The 23,699-nt window shown below is 41.1% G+C and overlaps 2 protein-coding genes across 5 annotated transcripts; one reads left to right on the top strand and one right to left on the bottom strand.

Moving 5' to 3' along the window:
• The first annotated feature begins 1,984 nt into the window (after nucleotides 1-1,984).
• ZNF641 (zinc finger protein 641) lies at nucleotides 1,985-14,911 on the top strand. Of its 4 annotated transcripts, none has more exons than XM_007502930.2 (7): nucleotides 1,985-2,408; nucleotides 3,853-4,381; nucleotides 6,215-6,425; nucleotides 7,367-7,458; nucleotides 8,633-8,762; nucleotides 10,509-10,622; nucleotides 10,877-14,911. In XM_007502930.2, exons 2-7 carry the CDS (start codon nucleotides 3,977-3,979, stop codon nucleotides 11,719-11,721), a joined length of 1,797 nt encoding a protein of 598 aa, XP_007502992.1. In that variant the 5' UTR covers nucleotides 1,985-2,408; nucleotides 3,853-3,976; the 3' UTR covers nucleotides 11,722-14,911. The 4 variants fall into 4 exon arrangements, with proteins under 4 accessions (XP_007502992.1, XP_007502993.1, XP_001375345.2 ...); XM_007502931.2 differs by having other exon boundaries at nucleotides 2,015-2,408; nucleotides 3,853-4,377; XM_001375308.3 differs by lacking the exon at nucleotides 1,985-2,408 and adding an exon at nucleotides 2,415-2,728.
• Nucleotides 14,912-20,085: 5,174 nt separating this feature from the next.
• Nucleotides 20,086-21,510, bottom strand: LOC103100764 (testis-specific H1 histone). The gene has a single exon (XM_007502929.3). It carries the CDS (start codon nucleotides 21,408-21,410, stop codon nucleotides 20,409-20,411), a length of 1,002 nt encoding a protein of 333 aa, XP_007502991.1. The 5' UTR covers nucleotides 21,411-21,510; the 3' UTR covers nucleotides 20,086-20,408.
• Between the last annotated feature and the right edge of the window lie 2,189 nt (nucleotides 21,511-23,699).

The raw sequence follows: 23,699 nt of genomic DNA on the forward strand, positions 1-23,699 counted from the left end.
GGTCCTGCACAAGTCCTTGATGTGCCATATGAGACCTTTGGCAAGTCAATGGAAGGGGCAGAGGACAGCTCAGAAAATCTATGTCATATTTTCACTAATATATACATTTCATTTCATGTTCATTTGAAAATTTAGCCTCAAGTTTCATCTATATTAGGGATGAGGTGGGGAAGAAAGAGGTCCAGGATGATTGTCTGTGGCAGTAAGTCTACTTTCAGATCTCTGCTCTGGAATTTTTGAGTATGTGATTGGTTGAATTTCTCTCCATCTATTTTGAAAGGTTGACTTAATAAGAAAGACATTGAGGAAGAGAAAGCAGATTTTTGTTGAAATATGGGGCAGCTGGGTAGTTCAGTGGATTGAGAGTCAGGTCTAGAGATTGGAGGTCTGAGTTCAAATCTGCCCTCAAACATTTCCTGGCTGACCCTGGGCAAGTCACTTAACCCCCATTGTTTAGCCCTTAACACTCTTCTACCTTAGAATCAGTACATAGTACTGATTTCTCTCCATCTATTTTGAAAGGTTGACTTAATAAGAAAGACATTGAGGAAGAGAAAGCAGATTTTTGTTGAAATATGGGGCAGCTGGGTAGTTCAGTGGATTGAGAGTCAGGTCTAGAGATTGGAGGTCTGAGTTCAAATCTGCATATATCATAATAAATAAATCATAAATCAGTACATAGTACTGATTCTAAGATAAGAGTTTGAATATATATATATATATATACATATATATATACATATATAGTGTATATATGTGCATATGATTTTTAAAAAAAGAAGGATGTAGGGAATCCTGTCTATGATTCCAAATGCTAAGATGCTATCTGGATTCAGGTAAACATTTATCCTTTAAATTATATTGGGGGGCAATGAGGTGGCTCAGTGGATTAAGAGCCAAGGCCTAGAGATGGGAGGTTCTGACATTTTCTGACTGCGTGACCCCTGGAGGAGTCACTTAATCCCCATTGTCTACCTTTTATCATTCTTTTGCCTTGGAACCAATACATAGTATTGATTCTAAAACAGAAAGTAAGGGTTATTAAATATTAAATATGTTTATATATTGAAATAATAATTAGAAGCATCCTTCCTCTGGGAAAGCAAATGCATGAAAGTGTAGTTTGGGTGTGGTACCCTCCCAGGCATTTTTGGTATTGTCTGTGTGAGTAGTATCTGATATGGTACTTGATACTTCTTTTTATGTCTAGGATAATTCACTCTTGAAGGTTTAGGTGGGTACCCAGAGAAAAGAGCTTGTTACTAGTGAGTGATGCTTGTATGAGGGAATATACTTCTACTGTTTGCCACTGTAGCTCCTGAGCTCCTTAGGCATTCCTTCGTATTATTAAACAAGGCAAAGGCAAGAAAAATCAAAAGGTCTACCCATAAATCCAGGCCATATTCTCCAGCCAATCCATAATGTCCATTGGAAGAGGAGAGAGGTAAGCACAGCCTTAACAAAAATTGATCAAGGAGGCACATAAACAGTGTGCCTGGGGGCAATTTATGACTGAAAGCCTAAATGTCATTTGTTTCTTTTAGGGCTCTACCTACACTACACATAGATATCTCTGGCTCCACTTCGGGAGCATTCCATTCTGTTACCAGACAAAATCATTTCTTAGTTACTTTGTTAACTTCTTTTAATAAAGTCGCAACGTTACCCTTTTAGTGAAACAGCAGTTCTAAAACTGGAGTCAATAGGTTTTCAGAACGGATGCCTCGGGACAATTTCGGTGCCAAGCACTTCTCTTAAGCTCAAAAACTGCAAAGCTCTTCAGATCGATTTTTTCAAAATTGCATTTGCCTCTCGCAAAGCAATCATTTCCCTGAGAGGTTTTAGCCTTTTGCAAGCACAGCCAGCTTTTTCTATAGCGGGATTCTGCTTTCTCTTTTGAACTGCCAAGAGTGACAGAATTCTCCCAATCAAGTGAGGCTGGTTCTGCGCTCTGAGGTTGGCTGAAAGGCTGATTCATTGTCCTTGATGGATTAAAGTGACAAAAGCATCATCAATCCAACTGGCTGGCCAAAGAGAATTTTGCAAAACCAAGGAAAGGTGACCTGACTACTCCTGTGAACAGTAGCCAAAGGACAATCAGTTATGCCCGTTTGGGTATTTGGATCTGGATGAAGTTGTTTCATCAGTGGGTGATTCATCTCCTATTTGTCTTTTAAATCCGAGAGAGGCAAGGTATAAAAAAGGAGTGTGGGGGGAGGGGCGCCAGCACTCCCCGGAAGCTCTTCCCAGGTGGGTGAAACCGAGGCGCTCAAAGCCCACAGAGATGCCAAAACGTCCAGGCTCCTAGAGAGGTCGCCACGCCCCGGGTCACCGAGCCCCGGAAGTGGGCGGGATTTCCGTGCTGGCTGGACTCTTCGCCAGCTCCATCTGTAGGAAACCCGGGAAAGGTAGGGGCGGGCTGGAGGCTCCGGGGATAGGAGCCCTGGCCCTCAGGCCGCAACCTGTTCCTCTTCTTCCCCGTGGGGCGTGTGGTGGAGGAGAAACAGCCTGGCCCGGTCTCATTGCCTGGCCTGGCCCGCTTTCCGCCCTTCCCTTGTCACCCCCCTCTCTTTCCGAGTTGGTTCGTTCTCCTCTTTCTGCCCATTGCTCCCCTTCTCTGTACATACTCCTGCCCAGGTCTAGGGATGCTTGGCTCTGGGAGCACCTTCTGACCTCGTTTACCATCCCCGCGCCCCACCCCCACTGAACCCCGACTCTCCCGGCCGAGGTGAGAGTGGAAAATGGAGGGAGAAGTCAAGGCAGAAACACTCGAAGGCCTGGGGAGGGTCGCGAGACCGGGGCTCGTGGGGAGCTAGGAGACAGGACTATAGGCATTTATTTATTGTGCGCCTGCTGTGTTCCAGCGCTGGGCATGCAAAGGCAGCTCTAATGGGAAATGGCTGGCCAGCAAATATGTACACACCTAGACTGAGTACATCACCTACACCCCACCCCCTGACCCCCTCGAGAAAGAGTAATCACCAGAATCAAGGGGGCATGGGAGAGAGTTTTGGGAGAAGGTTCAAGTCTAGCTGAATCTTGAAGGAAGCTAGGGGATGAAGATGAGGAGGGAGCGATGGAAGGGCACGGAGCATGGTGGGTTGCATGTTGGGTGTAAAATGCCTGGAAAGGTGGACGATGGGTAGGGAGCACCATCCAATGGTATTGTTTTAGCAGTAATTTAAATTCTTTATAACACACACACACACACACACACACACACACAAACACCTACAGCACAGACTTGGACTAAAGTTTTGTAAAACATGAACTTCCTTTGGAAGTTGTGTGTCAAATGCCATCCTGTAACAAGATAAAATAGAATTATTTTTTTCCTTCATAGGGTCAGAGACTTGTGATCTAGAAAGCTTAGATAACTTTTTACATAAACCCTGAACTGAGATATTGAATGACCAGAATATCATCAAAGAAGAGAAAGGGGGCATATTGGAAAGATATTACAAAGATGAAGTGGATGGAATTGGCAATGGTTTGGATAGGCTGGGATTTACAGAAATGGAAAATGGTACTTAGGTTGTAAGCCTGAGTGTCTTGGGAGGATAATGATCCCTTTCCCAATAAGAGAAATTAGGAAGGTGGAGGAGATGAAGAAAGAAGATAATTAATTCTGTTTTGGAAATACTAAGTTTTAAATATCTGTAGATTATACAGTTCAAGATGTACAGCAGGCCCTTGGAGATCTGAGAATGAATTATCCTGACTAGAGTGGTAAAGGCAGAATAAGTCAATTTGAGAATCATCAGAATAGAGATGATAATTAAATCCTTGGGAACCTCAGTGTTCTTATATGCTTCATTTCTATAACTTTGGTGTATTTCTTTTCTCTTCTAGCATTCCATAGGGGGAAAGCACCTCTTTCCCAGTTTCCTGTATAGGAGAAAAAGGTAGAAGAGGGGGATCTGGAGCTTAAACCTTAGATGGAGTGAAACTTTTCAAGAACCCAAAGAACCCATATATGACTTCAACCTTAAGCTCTCCAGTGCCAGCACCTGAGGAGATTCTTCAAAGGTCCTTGATGATAAAGGTCATGGAAGACTCTATATGGGAACAGGAAGCCTCTCCAGAATTAGAAGACTCTGGCCCTGAGAGCTTTCGACAGCGTTTTCGATGGTTCCACTACCAGGAGGCATCGGGCCCCCGGGAAGCTCATAACAAGCTTAGAGAGCTCTGCCACAGGTGGCTTAGGCCTGAGCTTTACACTAAGGAGCAGATCCTGGAATTATTGGTGCTTGAGCAGTTCCTGACCATTTTACCTGGAGAAATACAGACTCATGTTCGAGAGAGATGTCCAAAGAGTGGGGAGGAGGCAGTGGCTCTAGTGGAAAGTTTGCAGAAGGAACCAAGGAGACCCAGGCGGTGGGTGAGAAGGAGAAATCATGTTCTATGTGTAAAAGACAGGAAGACTAGGGGTTGAGATTGAGGGGAGGAGAAAAACAAAATGGGAATGTATATTTCTTTTGGGTTTTCTTCACTTAGAGTGGCAGCAGGGAGGCAAAGAGGAATATATACAGGATATTTCTTATATAGGAATCAATCTGGGATCTTTGCATTAGACCTCAGGTGGTCTAGATTTGAGAAGGGAACTTTTGTTCTGCATTATTCTGCATTCTGCATCTAAGACCTTAGAAGGTCTCGGACTTATCCTACTAAGTATTAAGAGGAGTATAATAAATGAAATTAGCCCATGTCATTACTTATCCTGGCCTACTGGGTATTTAGGAAGATTACGAAGTATTTGCTCAGGAGATAAACAGGTTGAAATAAGAGGCCTTGTCAGTATAATTACTCAGGTATTGTCCTGTTCTTTGGGAGTTTCTTCACTGTCTTCTGTTGCCCAGGAGTGAATTGAAAATCATAGAATCATGAATTTACTGAGCAGAAATCATCCCTGTCTTCAGGCAAGAATGTACCTGTCTATGTCTAAAAACTTCATCATAAAAATTCTTTAAAGATAATCCCATTCTCTTCTGATATATCCTTTTATATATTTGAAAACAGATATGAATCAATATTCTCTTCTCCATAAAAAATATCCCTTAAGTCTTTATAATCTCTGATCTTTGGTTCTGCTTTGCATCCTTTACTTTTGGTGCTTTCCTCTGGAGCCACTTCATTTTCGCTGTACTCAAAGAATATGATTTTCTAATGAGGCATACTTAATATTAAGAAAATAGAAGGATCAATTCCTGGATATTACATATCACACTTCATTTATTTGCACTAACATAATGTAAATTAAATTCATTGTTCTTACTTTGTGATCTATTTTTAGCATTGACATGTTTCTGTGGAAAATGAGTCTCTGTGGTCCTTACTAATTTTTTACATTTATATCTTCCACTTTTCCATACTGAATTTTACTTTGCCTCTAATCAGTATTTCCTCATAGCTGTTAGAGTTTTATTTCTGCCTCTTAAAGTATAGAGTTTTCTCTCTAATTTACTGGAATTTCCTAATTTCTTCATTTGGATCAGAAGTGTTGAACTTGTATTAATCTAGAGTTCCAAGTGCTCCTGAGAAAGATTAAAATATAATTGGGAAATTTTTGATGGAATAAATAAAATACAGCACAACAAAAACAATGTTAATGTGTGGTTTTCTACATCAATTTGGGAGTAGCAGGAATCCCTTTCTATTTGAATTTGATACCATTGATCCAAAGCCTCATGAAGTTGTCTCTGGCTTGAGATCCAAAAGGAGGGAATTGTCTAAGACTCACCTATTCTTAAGGCCATTAATGATAATTTGACATGAGATGAAATTCATTTATTAAATTAGACCTAAACTTGTCACTATATTAAAAGGAAATTAAATTAGTCTGATTCTTCACAAAACTGTATTGCTTAGTGTCCATTTTAAGTGTTTCAAATCATTACATTTCCCTTATCTTTTCAATTGGTTTTGGTTCATGGAGTGTTTTTTTTTTTTACTACTTAAAAATATAGCTGTTAACTTTGTCCTTTCCAGTCTCCAGAAAGACATTTATTCTCTTGTTAGTTATCCAAAATCATAATTTGAAACTTTGCTCTAACATCTGCAAATATATTGGGTCCCCAGGAAACCTAGCAAGGAACTTAACCAGTGAGTACATCTAGATTTAAAAATTCCTTTCCAACTAATTTTTTCCTGCTTGCCTTCATAGAAGCTAATTTCTGTATCTCTCTAGAAATGCCATCCTTTTCTATTTTTCCAGGTGACAGTCTGTGTTCATGGACAGGAAGTGCTCTCAGAACAGTCTACCACCTTGGGCACATTGAGGGAATCAGTAAATATTCCACTGGAGAGAACAGAGCCCCAGGCTGAAGAAGAAGGCCAGGAAGAGGGACTCCAAAGCCCTAAACTAGGACCATTAGAGGACTCCTGTTCTGATTCTGAAGAAGAATCACAGCCCATTCAAGAGAGAGGTGAGAGTCAGCAGTACACTGTGGGGAAGGTACCAACTGGAATATTCAAAGACTTATTCAAGAGGTAAAAGAAAAATTGTCCCAAATGGCTATAACCAATGCCCAGAACCTGTTCTTCCTGAGCTAGGGTTACCATAGGGCAGGGTTCTTAATCTGGTGTCTATGAACTTGGTTTTTATCATGCCTATATGCATATGCGTACACATATATGTAGGTAATAGATAGAATAGGCATATATTGATAACTATTTGAATATACTTAGTTTCCTTTTTTTATGCACTTAAAAACGTTCTGAGAAGGAGTTCATGACACATAAGAAGTTAAGAATTCTTGCTGTTTGGGTAGAACATTCCTTTTCTCCTCTATCTGTATCTATTCAGGTTCTCTGCCACATTAATTATTATATATAGGTGAAAAATTGATACAGAATGGATTAGCCTGTCTGTAGAATAGTAATACAAATAATATGCAAATAATATTCGGGGGGGGGGGAACTGGGTGGCTCAAGGATTGAGGTCCTAGATTCAAGTCTGGCCTCAGACACTTCCCAACTGTATGACCCTGGGCAAGTCACTTAACCTCCATTGCCTAGCCCTTACCAATACACAGTATTGATTCTAAGATGGAAGGTAAGGGTTTAAAAAAATATTCAGACTGAATTAAAACCCCCTTCTTCCAGTTTATGTGAGAGGGATCTACTAAGGTCATGAACTGGCTAATTTAAAGGCTTACCAAGCTGAAAAAGGAAACTACTGTCTGTGTAATATCCTGGATCAGAGTGTTATAGAATTAAAAAATGGAATAATCCTTCATTCTTCTAATTCCTTAGCATTGAAAGCAGACTTTTCTGGGGGGTTGGGGTGGGGGGTGAGACGGGTTAGTCTCAATGAGAAGGGCAATCCTTGGTTGGTCTCTAATGGCTCCTTTCTCCCTTCCCCCAGCTCTGCCTACTCCCCTGGTTCCTGTCCTTCCCCAGGAGGGGAGCACCAGACACTGGGAGATGGCAGCTGCACTTCCTGGGGCTGGATTACAGGTGGGCTGTGGTTTCCTCTTTTCCCACCAATGCCACAGCACTGCCTTAATATAGAGTTGCCCCACCCTGCTTTCCCTTTGGAGCTTCTGTTCATCCATCTCTGCTTCTACTTCCTAAGAAGCTTTTATCATTATGGTTATTCTTTAGATTTCCTTTCTACTGGTGGTAATCTCCCCAAAGTACTGAACAGATATTATCCCTGTCCATGGAGTTAAATAATCCCGACTAGAAATATTGATGTAGAGGTAATAAAAAGATGGGAAACCCTTAGGGGAAAGGAAATATTTTAGTGGATGGCCTTATTGAGGATGTTACAGTGATCATACTTGTCTGAAGGGTGCCTAATGACACAATAGGGATCTTCAAGTGGATCCAGAACATTCTGGAAGAAAGTCTTGGTAGTGGCTTGGGAGTATATGAAGTGGATAGGTGTAACTGGACTAATCAAAAAGTGTCAAATTATGGGAAATAAGAAAGATGAAGAAGGTAGATAGGGATAGATTTAAGGAGTAAAGACATTAAAATCAAAGCCCATGGGGAAACCGTTGGGAAAATGTTATAAAAAGTGTGACATGGTGGAAAGTGTGATGGAGTGGAAAGGAAGTCTGACTCTGAAGGAGTTCAGTCCCAGGCACTAACATATAACTGGCTTTTCAACCCTAGGTAAGACATGTAACTTCTGTGTCCCCAGGCACTTTTCTTAAGTTGCAGTGGCTAATCTTAATTGGTAGAAGGAATTTCCTCCATTGGAATTTCTATATCAGTGAAATCATAGGCCCCAGTCCATAAAATTTAAAAAAAAAACGTTGAAGTAATAGCTAGGGAAGGTTATTTTGCTTGTGCCATTCTGAAATGATAAGAAAAGGGGAAGAGAAGATAATGGGCAATAATTGGTCCCAAACAGGGTTTTCTAAGGCAAAAGCAGGGCAGATATAAAATATGACATGAAAATAGTTAACATTTCTATGGGAAAGGAGGAGTGGGAGGTTTCCCCAGCAAAGTTCTTGAGAAATTTCCCCCAGAGACAATAGACTTTTATTCTTCCTTATTCTCTAACCTTCTGCTTATCATTCCATCCTTCTTATACTCAAAAACTTATGGGATTCCTCTCATTGACTGCCACATTTGTACCCAGGCTGAATTATCTGACTAGAAGTTTCATGTATTATTTCAGGGTCTGGTGACAATCAAGGACGTGTCACTATGCTTCTCTCAGGAAGAGTGGCGGAGCCTGGACCCATCTCAGACAGACTTTTATGGAGAATACATCATGGAAGAAAACTGTGGAATAGTGGTCTCTTTGAGTAAGCACTAGCCTCCCCTATTAAACAGGCTGTCAGAGGGCTTCACTCAGCACAGAGAATTAATTCCAAGAGATTAGAGCTGCCTGTTACCACTCCTGAGGAAGACAAATCTGTTGGGGCTTTTTTTCAATGCAAGGAGTCTATCTGGGATCCCACCAAAGAAAAACCTACTGTTAAAAATCTGAGGTGCTTAGAAATGAAGATTCTTTAAAAAACTAAACAAAAAAGTCCACAACAAAATTATTCTGGTCTTTAGGGGAAAGGGGTGGAAGGAAGAAAGCCTAATGTGTTCCTGTCTGAGACCATCATGAGGCAACATCAGGGAAAAGTTGAGTCTATTGGATTCCATATCAAAGACTGCCACAGTGGGACAGAAGAAAGTGAAATACTGATACCAAGGCTAATTAAGTGACAGGATAATCTAAAAAGGCAGTGAGGCTACTTTGAAATAAGTCATTTCCCAAATAATAAATAATATCTTTTGATATCACCAGGCAGTTTTTTGATAAAGAAAGCAAAGTTGTCCTATGAAAAAGTGCTCTAAGTCATCATTGATTAGAGAAATGCAAATTAAAACATCTCAGACATCATCTCATACCCATCAAATTGGATAAAATGATAGAAGGGGGAAATGCCAAATGTTGGCAGGGATATGGAAAAATTGGGTTGCTAATTCACTGTTAGTAGAACTTTGAACTGATCCAACCATTTTGGAAAGCAAACTGGAATTGTGCCTAAAAAATTATAAAACTGTACCCTTTGGTCCAGCAATACCACTATTAGGTCTGTTTCCTAAGGTGATCCGGTATCTAGCCAGCCTCTTTCCCTTTTCCCATGAATATAGACACACTGTGCCTGCCTTTCAAGTTGTTTTCAGTAGAAGAGTCTCTTGACTTTTTCTCCTTGTTGGGTTTGGTTTTCTGTTTTCTTTGAAGTGTGATATAAATATTGGTTTGGAAGGATCGTTGGAGAGGTTGGGCTTTAGGTGCTCCTAAGCCGCCATGTTGGCCCTCACCTCTCTCAACCTTCTCTCTCTTAATCATAGTTTAAATTCATTCTCCCTGTGGAGTCTGTTTGGACCTAGCACACCTGAAATCTTTTGCAAATGTTAGCCTCTCAAAATGCCTCTTGGTTATGACTCAGAGCTCCCCGAAGGTTTGATTTCCTCCTAAGATGATCAGGGAAAAAGGAAAAGGAAACTAAAAACTGAGGGGAATGGCTAAACAAATCATGGTAAATAATTGTGATAGACTACTACTGCATTAAAGAAAGGTCGATATTAGAAAAACATTGAAAAACTTGTAAGGAATAAATAAAAAGTGAAATGAGCAGGACCAAGAGAATGTTGTACATAACAGTATTGTTTGAAGAATAATAATGTTCACCTCCAGAGAAAGAACTGATAAATGGAAGTATGCAAGATATGGTTTTATATACACACATCATATATATATATTTACCAAATGATACCTTCTCTTGTGCAGAGTGGGGAAAAAGGGAGGGAGATAGCTTGGAACTTAAAATGTCGCAAAAGAAATTAGGAGGGAAGAGAAGCACTGTGGTTGTAAGCAGAAGACAACTAGCTAAAGATTTAGCCAGACGATAGGAGGAAATAAAAGAGTGTATCAAGACCCTGAGTGAGCCTAATTTTCATTCACCACTACAGAGAATGAAGGGTGCATTTATTTTATTATCTCTGTAACTATCAGTGAACTACTTGATATCTTCATTTCTGTCTTTCACCAGAGTTTCCAATTCCTAAAGTGGATATGATCTCCCAACTAGAAGGGGAAGAGCAATGGGTCCCAGACCCCACTCAGGACTTAGAAGAAAGGGACATCCCAAGAATCACTTATCCAGGTAAGAGCAAAGGGGTTCAATCAGAGAGATTCCATCCCACTTACACCTTTTGGCAGAAGCTTTAGGCCTTTCCAGAGACCTGCAACAGATGCTTGAACTTTTGGATCCAGGCAAGGTCCTAGGACTAAACCAGCTTTCTCCACTCTTGTGGGAGGGTTTGGCTGCCAGCATAGAGCCTTGTATATGACTCAGGTTATGGGGTGACCCTGTGAAGCCCTCTTTTCATGTTTGGATTCTCATTTTTTCTCCAACAGGAGATAGAAGTGAGTATGACGGAAACAGCCCTGAGCTGGAGCCGGGATCGCACGGTACATTATCCAGCATGTCTGAGGATGCTTTTCTCTGGAGCTCAGAAAGGGAAGGGGCCTGGGAGACTATGCCAAATAATGCCATGAGAAAGAAACGGAGCCCATCTGCTCCTCGGAAAAACAATTTCCCCAACATTCTCTGTGATATCGGGGCAGATTCCTTGTTAAGCTCCCACACATGCCTTCAGTGTGGGAAACACTTTGTTTGGGGTTCTAGCCTTGCTCAACATCAGCAAACACACACAAGTGAGAAGCCTTATAACTGCTCCAGGTGTGATAAGAGCTTTGGATGGAGACATCACTTGGCTCGACACTTGCAAACTCACATCCATGAGAACCTCAGCAGGTTCCCTGTAACTGGCAAGAAATTCCAGTGCATTTCTCACTTGGCCAGTCCCCAAAAGGTTCATGTCCAAGGGAAGAAACTCCCTAAGGCCAAAAAGGTAGAAGAGGTCCCTCAAGCCAGGAAGCAGTCATGTATTCCATCAGGGTTGAGGTGCCATGTGTGTAGTGAGTGTGGGAGGAGTTTTGGAAGAAGGCACCACCTAGTAAGGCACTGGCTAATTCACACTGGGGAGAAGCCCTTCCACTGTCCTTACTGTGAGAAGAGCTTTGGCCAGAAACACCATCTGGATAGACACCTCCTGACCCATCAGGGGAGTCTCCGAAGGACTTGGAACAGAGTGACATCTCTTTTAAAACCTCACTCTGCCTCCACTAGGGCAAGCCTGTCAGGATCCTCCCAGCTGCTGCCAGGGGATCTCCTAAAAGGGTTGTCCCTTCCCTTGTGATCCTTGTCCTCACTGTTTGAATGGATTAGGCAGTAAGAGGAGGAAAGCAGGAGGACCAAAGGGACGATGACCCCTACACCCATTTAGAAAGTTAAGGATGGTATTGTCAGTCTGCTCTCTTCACTATTCTACTTTGACCTCATTAGGATTGTTTTCCTTTCAGAAAAATAGAAATGAAGTCCTCATATCATTCCCCATGTGATAGGATTATAATGTTCCTTTACCCTTGGAAACCTAAGTAGGGCCTAGAGATGAAGAAGCATTTTATTACCTTCTCTTGACTATTGATATGTCTCTATATGTGTGTATGCACAGGTGCTTGCAGAAATTTTCTAACTGTGAACCTTGTTGCATAGTAGGTTTTTGCAGAGTTCTAGAAACAAGGAATTTGTCATTAATTGAAAGAACCCTGATGTTTGGAAAGATTAGCCAAATCCAAATCAAGTTCAAATATAAGGGCTAGATGATGAGGTAAGGTAGAAAGCTTGTCCCAGGTGCAACAATCAAGGCCCTGTTGTGGGTGGTTACCTTTGTTTATCGGTACTTCTAGTTACTCTACAACTTCTAGGAACAGCCACCTTGCTCTCTTAGCTGAGGTTTTCTGAATAGAAGGAGATGTCCCTTTTAGTAGATTTTAGGGGAAGGTGCAGAACAGATGTGTGCTGTGTGGGCATTATTTAAAGTCCTGAGCAGTAATTGAGGATAACAGACTACTAGCCCATTGTTCTCATTATTGATCGACTTGGACTTACCCCACCAAAGGAAGGAAGACTTCGTGAAGACCATCCTCTTGATTCTGATAGCAGAACTTCAGGAGAAATAATTGTAGATGAACTCTGAATTGGTCTCTGCTTTCTGACTCGGGAGATTTCTAGGGATTCCATGCAATTTGACACTAACTTCAGAGCTCTAAGATGATTGTATTATAGTACTTACTGGATTGGTGAGTTGTTTGGTAGTTGTTTTTGTTCATTTAAATCTGTTCTTTTTTGTAATCTCACAATGTAAAAGCTTATAAAAGCACATGGGGGTAAGAGGGAAGGGAGAAAAAGGGATATATACTATGAGGGAAGAGGGTTGGGAAGAATTAAGATGTATTATTTTGATGTATTTTGGACCAGATTCTTCTCCATGACAATTTTTTTTAGCAACTGGGAAAACTAACCAGATAGTCATCAGGAAATGAGATGAAACTATCTACTTCCATGAACATTCTATTGCTCATGAAAGACTGAGTTGATAAGAACATCAGTCTTCTGGACTGTGCAGATGGAAATTTTGCCACACCTGAGTTACTTTCCCAGCATCCTTTTAAGTTACGGCCTCATTTTACATAAGGATGCTTGGGAAATAAATTTGGCTGTGACTCACAAGTTGTAGGGCTCTTTTTTTGGGAGCTTGTGCTTTTGGTAAAGTGCTGCAGGTGTGAGTCTCTGGCTCTCTTTGCTCTGCTCACTTGACTGAAAGAACCCATTTTCTTTTCCCTTTTTGATTTATTATTAAAATCCTATGTATTTTTAAATACTAGGAGTATTTATTCATTTTTACTCCTACAAATTTTTGGCAACCACAAAAGGGATACCAGAACTAGAGGAAATCAGATTTCTTCTCCCGCCATGGTTTTCCCTCTCCCCTTTTCCTTCTCCCTTTGGGAAACCCTTCACAGCTTTCTCAGGCTCATTGCCAACTCCTGCCCACCAGGAGAGCCGGGTAGCTGGGTCTCTCCCTCACAGAGGCTTTTCCTGCCATCTCCTTCTGCTGTTACTGCTGCTTGATGTTGCTGCTACTGGTAGGCTTTAAACTCCCTGCCCCAAACCCTAGCCCAGTTGAGGGGGAGCCACTGGTTATAGAAACATAGATCTAGAACTGGAAAGGACCTCAGAAACCAAATCTAACCACTTCATTTTAGAGTTGAAGAAATTGAGACCTTTGGAAGTAGTGACCTAATCGAGGTCATACAAGGTAGTAATCGTCTAAGTAGAGATTTAAACCCAGGTTCTGATTCCAGTCTAAGTAGGAACCAGATCTGTGACTGATGAATACATAAAATCTTTGGTTAACAGACTCAATAAAATCTGTGGAAAAGGCTTAGTCATGGGGATAAATACAGACTGATTTGATATAAATAAGTCTTAAAATCCTGTGGATAGGGGGCAGCTAGGTAACTCAGTGTATTGAGAACCAGGCCTAGAGATAGGGGGTCCTAGGTTCAAATTTGGCCTCGTTCACTTCCTAGCTGTGTGATGACCCTGGGCAAGTCACTTAATCCCCATGGCCTAGTCATTACCACTCGTCTGCCTTGGTACCAATATATAGAATTAATTCTAAAGCAGAAGGTAAAGGTTAAAAAAAGCCCTCTGGAAGAGCCTGAATCTATGACTGCTGATGAAAGATCCTTTTTTTTTTTGCTTAGACTATAACTAGGTAAATCCAGTTTTGATAAATATGTTTGAGCTTTTATATTCTATATGAAAGATGCTTAGAAATCATTCATGTGCATTTTACAAATAATGGAAATGAACAAACCCATTTGATCCTTGATTTTGGGGGCTCCCCTATCAGTGCAGATCATAGTCCCTCAGTGCTTTAAATGAGAGTTGCATAAGTTGCTTTTTTATAAAAACTCTTTCTTGGTGACCTCCATCCTCTTTTAACAGTGAGGCTGATTTTAATTAGCCTCTGGTAGGACCAGAAGTCTTGAGGACTGTGCTATCCCAGCTTTCAAGAATCTTGTTACCATATCTAAAGAAACAACAGGAGGAGGGTTTTTATGGAGATTAAAAACAGTAAGTTCAGGAAGTCCTAAATGATACCTATTACCACCAATTAAAGGGATCTACAAAGTATAAAGAAACATTGTGCATGTCACTTTCCCCAACTTATGGTCCCTTTTATTTACTTCATGTTCCCTCAATTCCCATCCCTACTCCAAATCAAATTACCAGCAGTTAGGGGAATGCTAATTCCATGCTCTTATGAGCTATTTCCTTATTAAATCTGGAGAATAGGATTTCCATTAAGCCTTTGACTATGGAGGGTGTGACGTTTTTACTTTTTTTTGTTTGGTCTTGTTTTTATTTTTTCTGAACAATACATGTATTATCATGCAAAAAGCTTCCATATTGGTCGTTGTTTTAAGAGCATCCTCATAAAAAACCAAAAATCCCAAATAAAACCATAAATACACTCATGTGAAAGATTGTATGTCTTGATTCACATCCATCCGACTCCAACAGTTCTTTCTCTGGAGAGGATAGCATCCCCCTTCAGAAAGACTTTCAGAATTGTCCCAGATTATTGTATTGCTAAGAGTAGCAAAGTTATCATAGTTGATTGTCGTATAATAGTGCTGTTACTGGGTATGATGTTTTCCCAATTTTGCTTATTTCACTCTGCATCAGTTCATGTAGATCTTCAGCTTTTTTCTGAAATAATCCTGCTTATGATTTCGTATAGCCCAATAGAATTTCATCACCAACATGTACCACAATTCGTTCAATCATTCCCCAATTGATGACATCCCCTCAATTTCCAATTCGTTGCTACCACAAAAAGAGAAGCTATAAATATTTTTTTACAAATAGGTCATTTCCCCTTTTTTATTACCTTTGGGATCAAAGGGTATTCTCAGTGTTATGGCCCTTTGGGCATATTTCCAAATTGCCCTCAAGTATGGTTGGATCAGTTCACAACTATACCAACAGTGCATTAGTGTCCCAATCTTGCCACATCCCCTCCAACATTTATCACTTTACTGTCATATTGGCCAATCTGATAGATGTGAGGTGGTACCTCAGTGTTGTTTAATTTGCATTTCTATAATCAAGAGTGATTTAGAACATTTTAATATGATTATTAATAGCTTTAATTTCTTCATCTGAAAATTGCTTGTTCATATTCTTTGACCATTTGTCTACTGGGGAATGGCTTATTACTAAGTAAATATTTTACTTAGTTCTCTATAGATTTGAGAAATTTAGACCTTTATCAATTCGTTATAAAGGTTTTTTCCCCCCCCAGTTTGTTGTTCCCCTTCTGATCTTGGTTACACTGGTTTTCTCTTCACTTTCAATTGAGTCCTTCAAATTTATTCTTGCTAGAGAATTAGTCTCCTAGCCTGTAATCAGGACCTGAACACTGCTGTCACTCTTTCTAGAATATGCGCCTGTATATATTTTAAATGGAAAAAAACCCAGATCCTGATGAGTCATTGTTGTGGATTCCTATTCTTAAACCCTAACTTATTTAGGATTGTTTATAAGACTGGAGTCTTAAGAAAAGGACCCAGAGAGGATATGGAAAGTTCAAGTGAAAGGATTCTGCTCTCCAATGAAGAAATTGAACTATAACCAGTTTTTTTCTCCCATCTTCTTTCATGTCCTCAAAACAGGGTGGGTGCCCTCTTGAAAACTTCTGCCAAATAGGAAGAAAATTTAAGAGAAAAAAGCCAACACTAAAGACAGTTACAGGCAAGGATTAAGTAAAATGACCTGCTGGGAAATGATTCTGGGAAAGAGGGGACAATGGGGATCTCTAAATATAAGTAAAATCTTTCAATATAAGCTAGTGTTCTGAGTTTAAGTGTTTTTTCTTCTTTCACTCCACAAAAAGGTGAGGTGCAGGAGTGAGGATTGCTTTGACACAGGCTCAGTTCCCACTGCCTTAACCATATATCTCAGGAACTGGTCAGGTGTGGTTACCACTATCGGTTGCTCCAACGGTTAACTAGTTTACCCCTGTGAGAATTTAACACTAGTGTTATCCCTTTCTTTTCCTTAGTCCCCAAAGATCAGCCTGGGATTTTAAAAGGATAGTATGGGTTGGATTGGATTGATCCGGGTTGGATTGGATTGATCCGGGTTGGATTCAACTGTAACCGGTTACACCCCTGCTTGAATGAAGACAGTGGGAGAAAAGAGCAGACTTACATGTGGGGTCACTGGAGGGAAGAACAGCCTCTTGCCTAGAGTTGAGGTCGGAGCCTTCCGATCAGAGGGACTCCGAAAAGTGATGTCACAAATAGTGTAAATGAGCCTAGGAAAAGGAAGCAGGGCTCTTTTGACTTGGGACCATAGAGAAGAGCTGGTTTGGTGGCTGGTGGGGTGGAGGCAGGTCTTGACATCTGGCCAAAAATCTGATGCAGCCAGCTGTGAAGGGAACAGCTGGCCACATGTGGCTGGTGCTTCTTTCTCCAGCCTGCTTTTTATTAATTAGTAGTTTATTCTTAACACCCCAGAACCTTTATCCAGCACTCCTGTACTCCTTAAACTGAGGCTGGATCATCAGAAGATCATTGTCCTGCCACAAATACCACGTTCCTCCTTTTGGAGGGGTTTTGGTCTCCCAGAGATGGGTTGTCCAACTGAGTTTTGAAAAGGAAACTTCCAATCTCAGGAACTCCACCTTTAAAAGACAAGTTATAGGTTGAATTTAGTGAGCTCCTTTGTTACCCATTTCCCCACTGAATACAGTCCTCCCCACTTCCATTTTTGCCTTTAGCTTTCATTCGGGGCACAATTTGGGGAATTATCTCTGCTGCCAGATTGAAGAACCAGGGCTGTCAGATCCAGGAGTTCAGAGTATGTGTTTTGTCTGCCTGTATGCAAATATTTACTCATTTAGACACCTAAAAAAAAGGAGAGGGCAGTGTTTTAGTAAGATTGAGTTCCTGGAAGTTGGGGTGAGATGCTAGGGCCATCCTGGAGTGGTATTTGATGGCTAATCCTCATATTCACTGAAGTTCCCCACAGGGATTGGCTGTGCCAGAATGAAGCAGGTTGAGACAACTCCCCAGCCTATGTCCCTAGTCCCTCTCAGAGATAGGATGAGGCTGCTAAGAAGTGTTTATCCATGAAAATTCCTGACACTGAAGAAGTGTTATTCCCCAAAGCTTACCTGTATGTGCCTTAAGCCTTGGCAAGTAAAGCAACTAGAGGAAGGTCAGGACGTGGTTTTTGCTGTGGAATGTGTGAAGGTAGGATAAATAGGCCTACATTCCTCTCTTTGGGATCAGAGTTAAGATACATAAAAATGAGTATGAGCATTGCTCTTGTGTTCAAAGAAACCGCAATGTTTAGAAATCTAACTTCTCCAAAGTTAACTTGCTTCTAGATTCCGTGATCATTGGAATTGGGTCTACACACAAAGCCTTTGTAACACTGAGAGGAGAGGATGGATTTTCAATGCAGCAGGGTGCTATCGGACTTGCATATCTCACACTTCAGGCTGTAATATAGAAGAGCATGGCAACTTGGATTGGGGAGGAACATCTGTGGAAGAGAATTTGAGTGGGAGGAGCTATGGAGAAATACCTAGATCTGTGAGACCAGGGTCGTTCCTGTAATGCCAAGCTACTTGGGCATTTTAGGTACCTCAGTAATGGGAGCACACTGTTATTAATCTGAACTTCTAGGGCAGTAATAGCAAACCTTTTAGTGATGGAGTGGGGGGAGGCATCCCCCCCCAACAAGTGCCATGCCACCCCCCTACCTTTACCCTGGGCAGGGGAGGAAGCACTCCCATTAAGAGTATGTATGCTAGGCAGAGGGGCAGGTGATAAGAGGTACCTGTGGAGAGGGGGAGGAGAGTGATTTCAGTGTTCATCTCCCCTCTGTGAGCTGTGCTTCCCTCAAACCTAGCTCCTCCCCAACCCCACCAGAATCATCTTCACCACAGACTCAACAGGCTGCTGCTGTCTGTACTGCATCCTCACTCATCATTCAAGTCCTCACCCCATTGCCTTACCCCAGACAGGGGAGGGAGGAAGTGCTCCTATTGGGCTGTTGAGCAAAAAGGTCAGGTGATGTTAGGCATGTCCTCAGGCACATGGAGATGGGGAGAGAAACAACTCTGCCCAGAGTCCCTCTGATTTTCTAGGAACAAACTATGGGGGGTGACTGCAGGCATGCCCATAGGGAGAGCTCTATGTGCCCTTTTCGGCACATGTGCCATAGGTTCACCATCACTGTTCTAGGGCCTCTAGTGATTTCACCCCTCACCTCCCACCCCCAAACTTAGAGATAGCTGAAGGAGCTCTAAATATTGAGAGACCCACCATTGAATACTGTTTTCATTTGACCTAGGTTAGCTATTATGACAACTTCTGGGTCACTCTTTTGACTACTTCCTTGTTTTCACTGTTTACAGTCTACTTTAGACTTTCTTTAGTTTGAGAAACTCAACCTCCTGAAGGTTTGCTAGACTGTTGTTCTTTGCTCCCTTTGTTTCTTTTGCTGCTGGCTTTCCTCTTTTCTTGAACTATGGGTAAGGACTAAGACTACACATGTACACTTATTTCGTATTGGGAAAACCACCTTCCATTCCAGTCTCATTCCAAGTCTCCTCTTCCTGTTTTGGATGGGATAACTTTACCCCTTTCCTTTACCAAATATACTTGGGAGTTTTGTTACAAATGGATATTGTCAAATTGTAAATCACCTTCTCATGAGTTTTGTGAATCAAACCTCCAGAGTCTGTTTGAGCTCTCATAAAGTATTAAAAAAATTTTTTTATGAACCTATAGCACTCAGATCTAAGACTATGGCCCTCAAAAATGGAGTCACTCCTAGAGATACCCTGAAACATTCTCATATTACATACAATCCCTACTCTTCTCTATCCTATTATATCTGTTGGATCTCTAAATCCTTATAAGGTCATCTCAGCTGAGGTTCTCTTGGTTTTCTGTCATTGGAATCTTGATTACTATGTCTCCACTGGTCTTTGACATAGTCACTATTCTCTGGTTATCACTATCCCTACACCTTACCCTTTGGATGATAACATATTAAAATTTTTTTTCTTTGTGTCCCACACCTTCAGTGCATAAATACATTATTACAGATAGTTTTGGGTTCTTAAGTTTGTTAAATGAACACCTCTCTGTAGCTTCGTAACTCCTCTCTGGGAGTAGACTTTCCACTCTGTTGTCTGGTTATCATATTCACCTTTATTTATTCTCATTTGGGAATCTACAATATACTTATTGACATGCTAAAGACCCCCCCCATGTCTTCATATTGAATATTGAAAGTAATGAAGACTCCATAATCTTGTATTTTAAAATATGGTCAATTTGATGTCCCCATCTACTATGGAGGAGAGATGTTTTGTGAGAGAGTGCCATATAAGTAGAATTTCAACCCAGATATTTCTGTATGTGTGAGAACTGTCCAGCTTTTTTGCCTATACAATGGATAATGTTATGCCTAATTTTCTTATTTCTCGTAAAGCCAGCCCAGTGTGCATCAAAGGAAGCCAAGAGTATGTAAAATGTGGTGACCTCCCCTCCATCCCTGAGTCTTTTAGCCATGGTGAATTGGTTCCTTCCCTTCATTAAAACAAAAACAAACAAACAAACAAACAAAAACTTTAAAAATGTATTATCACTCTTTCCCCTCTTCTTGAATTTTTTCTTCTTCTATACAACTTAAAATAAGCAAGGAAAGCTGATCCTAGATGTCAGGAGACACTCACCTACACCCTCTTTGACCTCATCCTTTTTTCTTCCTCTTCCCTGCATCCCACTCCCAGAGCATAAAAGGAAATAAAGACAACAAAGACAATGGGAAAAGGTATAGTAAATACTTCCTGTCCATATCACTCAGTGAGTGCATAGATTGTTCCAAGAGGAGTCTCTGAGTGGGAGTGAGAGCCTAGGTCAGGGGCTGTAGATTCCTCTCCATACACTAACGGCGTGCATCTATCCTTAGTATGCTTTTTTTCCTTTGGAGGGAATTCTTTCCAGGAGAAACTTTGTAGGATTGCCTTGCACTTTTTGGGCTATAACTCCGGCCAGGGTCGTTTGGGTTATGCTTCAATGGCTTCTCAGAGTCAACATTCTCTTCCTTCTCCTTCTCCTTGGTCTTCTCCTTAGTCTTCTCTTTCTTGTCTTCTTTCGCTGTCGCTTTCTTGTGCTCCAAGATCTTCATTCTCTTCTCTTTCTTTTCCTTTAACGTTTCCATGGATTTCATCTCCATCTCCTCCTCCATCTTCAGCTTCTTCATCTTCTGCCGCCTCGCCTTGCGCCTTATCTCTTCCCTCGTTTTCTTTGATTCCTTTAGCTTTGAGGTATAGGAGGAGATCTCCATATTCTCCGGAGTCTCCTTCACTTGCTCCATGGAGATTTTCTTCTCGGGTGTATAAGGAGCCTCGGTCACCTTAGTAGCCTCAGCCGTGTTGGGCGACTTCGGCCTCTCGGAGGACTCCGGCCTCTTGATGGTCTCCGGATCCAATGAGTCTATCGGGTTGGTTTGGGAACCCTGCTCAGGCGCCTTCTTGTAACGGCCACTGAACAGGGACGCCAAGCGCTTCTTGTGCACTTCCTTGATTTTCGTGGCTGGTTTTCTAGGGCGTTTCTTGATTGGCTTCAGACTCTTCCAGACTCTGAAGTAGCCTTCGGCCTTGCTGCCGCTCACCCGAAGCAAGGTGCCTCTACCCGACGCTGCCTGGGGCGTCTCGGAAGAATGGCGGCTGCATTTCCGGCGCACTTGGTAGCCAGCGTTGCCAAACTCCTTCTTGAGTACAGTGAGAGTCAATCCTTTGTGGGCAGCAATGGCCCGCAGCAGGAGCTGAGAAACTCGGAGCACCGACCGCCGACGATGCCTCACTTGGGTGTCCAGCGTCTTTTCCGAAGATTCAAGGACTAGCTCTTTAGAAAGGCCACCAGGGTCAGCGGCTGCCTCAGTCATGGTGACCCCTGCTCCCGCCACCGCGGGGCAGTTGGTTTGAGACTTCCCCACCCTGCTTGGCCTCGGAGGGGAGAGGGAGAAGTGACTTACGTCACAGAGGGCTGGCACTACACTTGCGCAGAGTGGGAGATGGGGGAGAGGGCAGGTCGAGGGCGAAAACAACCAATCAGGTGTACGTATACACACATCAGCCCCACTAGGTGTTGGGAGCCATGCCAGGGGCTGGGGAAGAAGTTCAGTCCCTGTTTTCAAATAGCGTATTACAGTATGTTGTATTAGCTGAGGAATGGAACATGTCCATACAAAGTCATGACAGACAAAATAGATGCATCAATGTGAGGGGCATCCTTGAGAATAGCGGTTCTTACCTTGGGCTTATTGGCCTTTTGTTTGAATTGGTGGGATTTCAATAAAATTGGTTTTCTTTGTTCAATAGAATTGGTTTTCTTTTCTTTTGTACATTAAGAAACATTTTGCGAAGGACTTCACTTAACTGCCAAAGCATCCGTGAGACACACACAAAAGGGTTAAGAATCACTGATTTGGAAAGTTGTGCTTAATAACTAATCAAAGTAGGTTCCAATGAGTTGGGAAATGCCTGAGGCAATTAGGATATTCAAATGGAATGGAATATTATTATTCCTTATAAAAAGATGAAAGGGATGGATTCAGAGGAACCGGGGAAGATGTTTATGAAATCATGCAGAACCAGGAGAATCATTTATACCAAGACTAAAACACTGGAGAGGAAAACAACTATGAAAGACTTACTAATCTGAGGAATGCAATAAATAATCACAACCCTCATGTTCTCCATTCTCTAAAAGGGAGGTGAAGTACAGAGTGAGACATTTTCAGGCCCAGCCAATGGGTGGATTTATTTTGTTTGATTTTATTTATTTGTTATGAGTGTAAAAAGAGGTTGAATTGGACCACGAGGACCATTTTAGGAAGTATTATTGACAGCTTATCAATATTCTTGTTCCCTAGGTGCAGTCTGCCTCAGTTTCTTCATTTGTAAAATGGGGATGATAATAATAGCACCTACATTGCAGGGTTGTTGTAAGAATGCAATAATATTTGTAAAAGATCTGCAAATTTTAAATCACTATATAAATGCTAACAGTTATTATTACTAATGGGATGAATAATTAGCATCACAATGCAACAGGAAAGAGCTTTGAACTTGAAGTCAGTTCTAGATTCTGGTTGTGATCTTTTCACTAACTAGCTATAAAAACTGATATGATATGAAATGGAGAAATTGAGATACAAGGGATACAAGAATCTCTAAGAACTATTCTAATAAGATCTACTCTCCTCTAATTTAGTAATTGTTTTTGAATAACAAAAACTAATTATCTTGCCAACTTTATTAATCAATTCATGGCTACCCTATTTTGGAATTCTGGGAAAGGTGTCTCTTAAATTAGATAGAATTTACCAATGAATCATGGCCATCTATCTTTCTAGAAGAAGCTCAGGTGAATCTGAGAGTATCTTAGCTAATCAGAACTTTTCATTTTTCAGGGGGAAAAATGATGGGCAGCAGAAGGGTGATGAACATGTATGTGCAATACATCTTTTCCCTTCCCATCCCTTCCTTTCCCTCTTTTAAAAAATTATATTTAATACATATTAACAAATAAACATTTAAATATATAAAGATAAAGGGGATTGTATATGAAATGGTGAATTTCTAGTATACATAAGGTTTGTATAGAGCTTGTCGGATTTTTTCATAATTAAAACTTTACACAATTCATTCTGATTATGTATTCCCTCCTGAATTTCCTTCTTCTGTTTATTTTTAGATGATTCTTTGGTGTCATTTTTCTTTTTTTAGCAGCACTGTCATTACATTCCCCCCATCCAAAAAAAGAAGAATTCTCCCTCGTAGCAAATAAGTATAGTCATGAAAAACAAATCTAAACATTGGATGTGTCTGAGGACGTAAGTCTCATTCTGCACCTTTGGTCCATCACCCCTCTGTCAAGAGCACGAAGAAACATAGTTTCATCATCAGTCTTTTAGAACTTTACATTACATTAATCAGAGTTCTTGTCATTCCTAGTTATTTTTCTTCACAATATTTGCTACTTCTGCTCATATTCACTTCTTCAGTTCATACAAGTCTTCCCAGGTTTCTTTGAACCCATCCCTCTCCTCATTTGCTAAGGAGCAATAATATTCCATTCTATTTATATGCCATGATTTGTTTTGCCTTGTCTTGATCGATGGGCAGGCACCATTCCCAGTTCTTTGCTACAATAAAAAAGGCTTCTAAAG

The sequence above is a fragment of the Monodelphis domestica genome, chromosome 5, assembly GCF_027887165.1.
Source record: "Monodelphis domestica isolate mMonDom1 chromosome 5, mMonDom1.pri, whole genome shotgun sequence".
NCBI lineage: Eukaryota > Metazoa > Chordata > Mammalia > Didelphimorphia > Didelphidae > Monodelphis > Monodelphis domestica.

What these genes read in the sequence shown, in the direction of transcription:
- ZNF641 (XM_007502930.2), top strand. Translation starts at nt 3,977, where the DNA reads ATGACTTCAACCTTAAGCTCTCCAGTGCCAGCACCTGAGGAGATTCTT. An exon ending in TTCCTGGGGCTGGATTACAG is followed by an intron (nt 7,459 to 8,632) that starts GTGGGCTGTGGT and finishes GTATTATTTCAG; the next exon opens with GGTCTGGTGACAATCAAGGA. An exon ending in CCCAAGAATCACTTATCCAG is followed by an intron (nt 10,623 to 10,876) that starts GTAAGAGCAAAG and finishes TTTCTCCAACAG; the next exon opens with GAGATAGAAGTGAGTATGAC.
- LOC103100764 (XM_007502929.3), bottom strand. Translation starts at nt 21,410, where the DNA reads ATGACTGAGGCAGCCGCTGACCCTGGTGGCCTTTCTAAAGAGCTAGTC.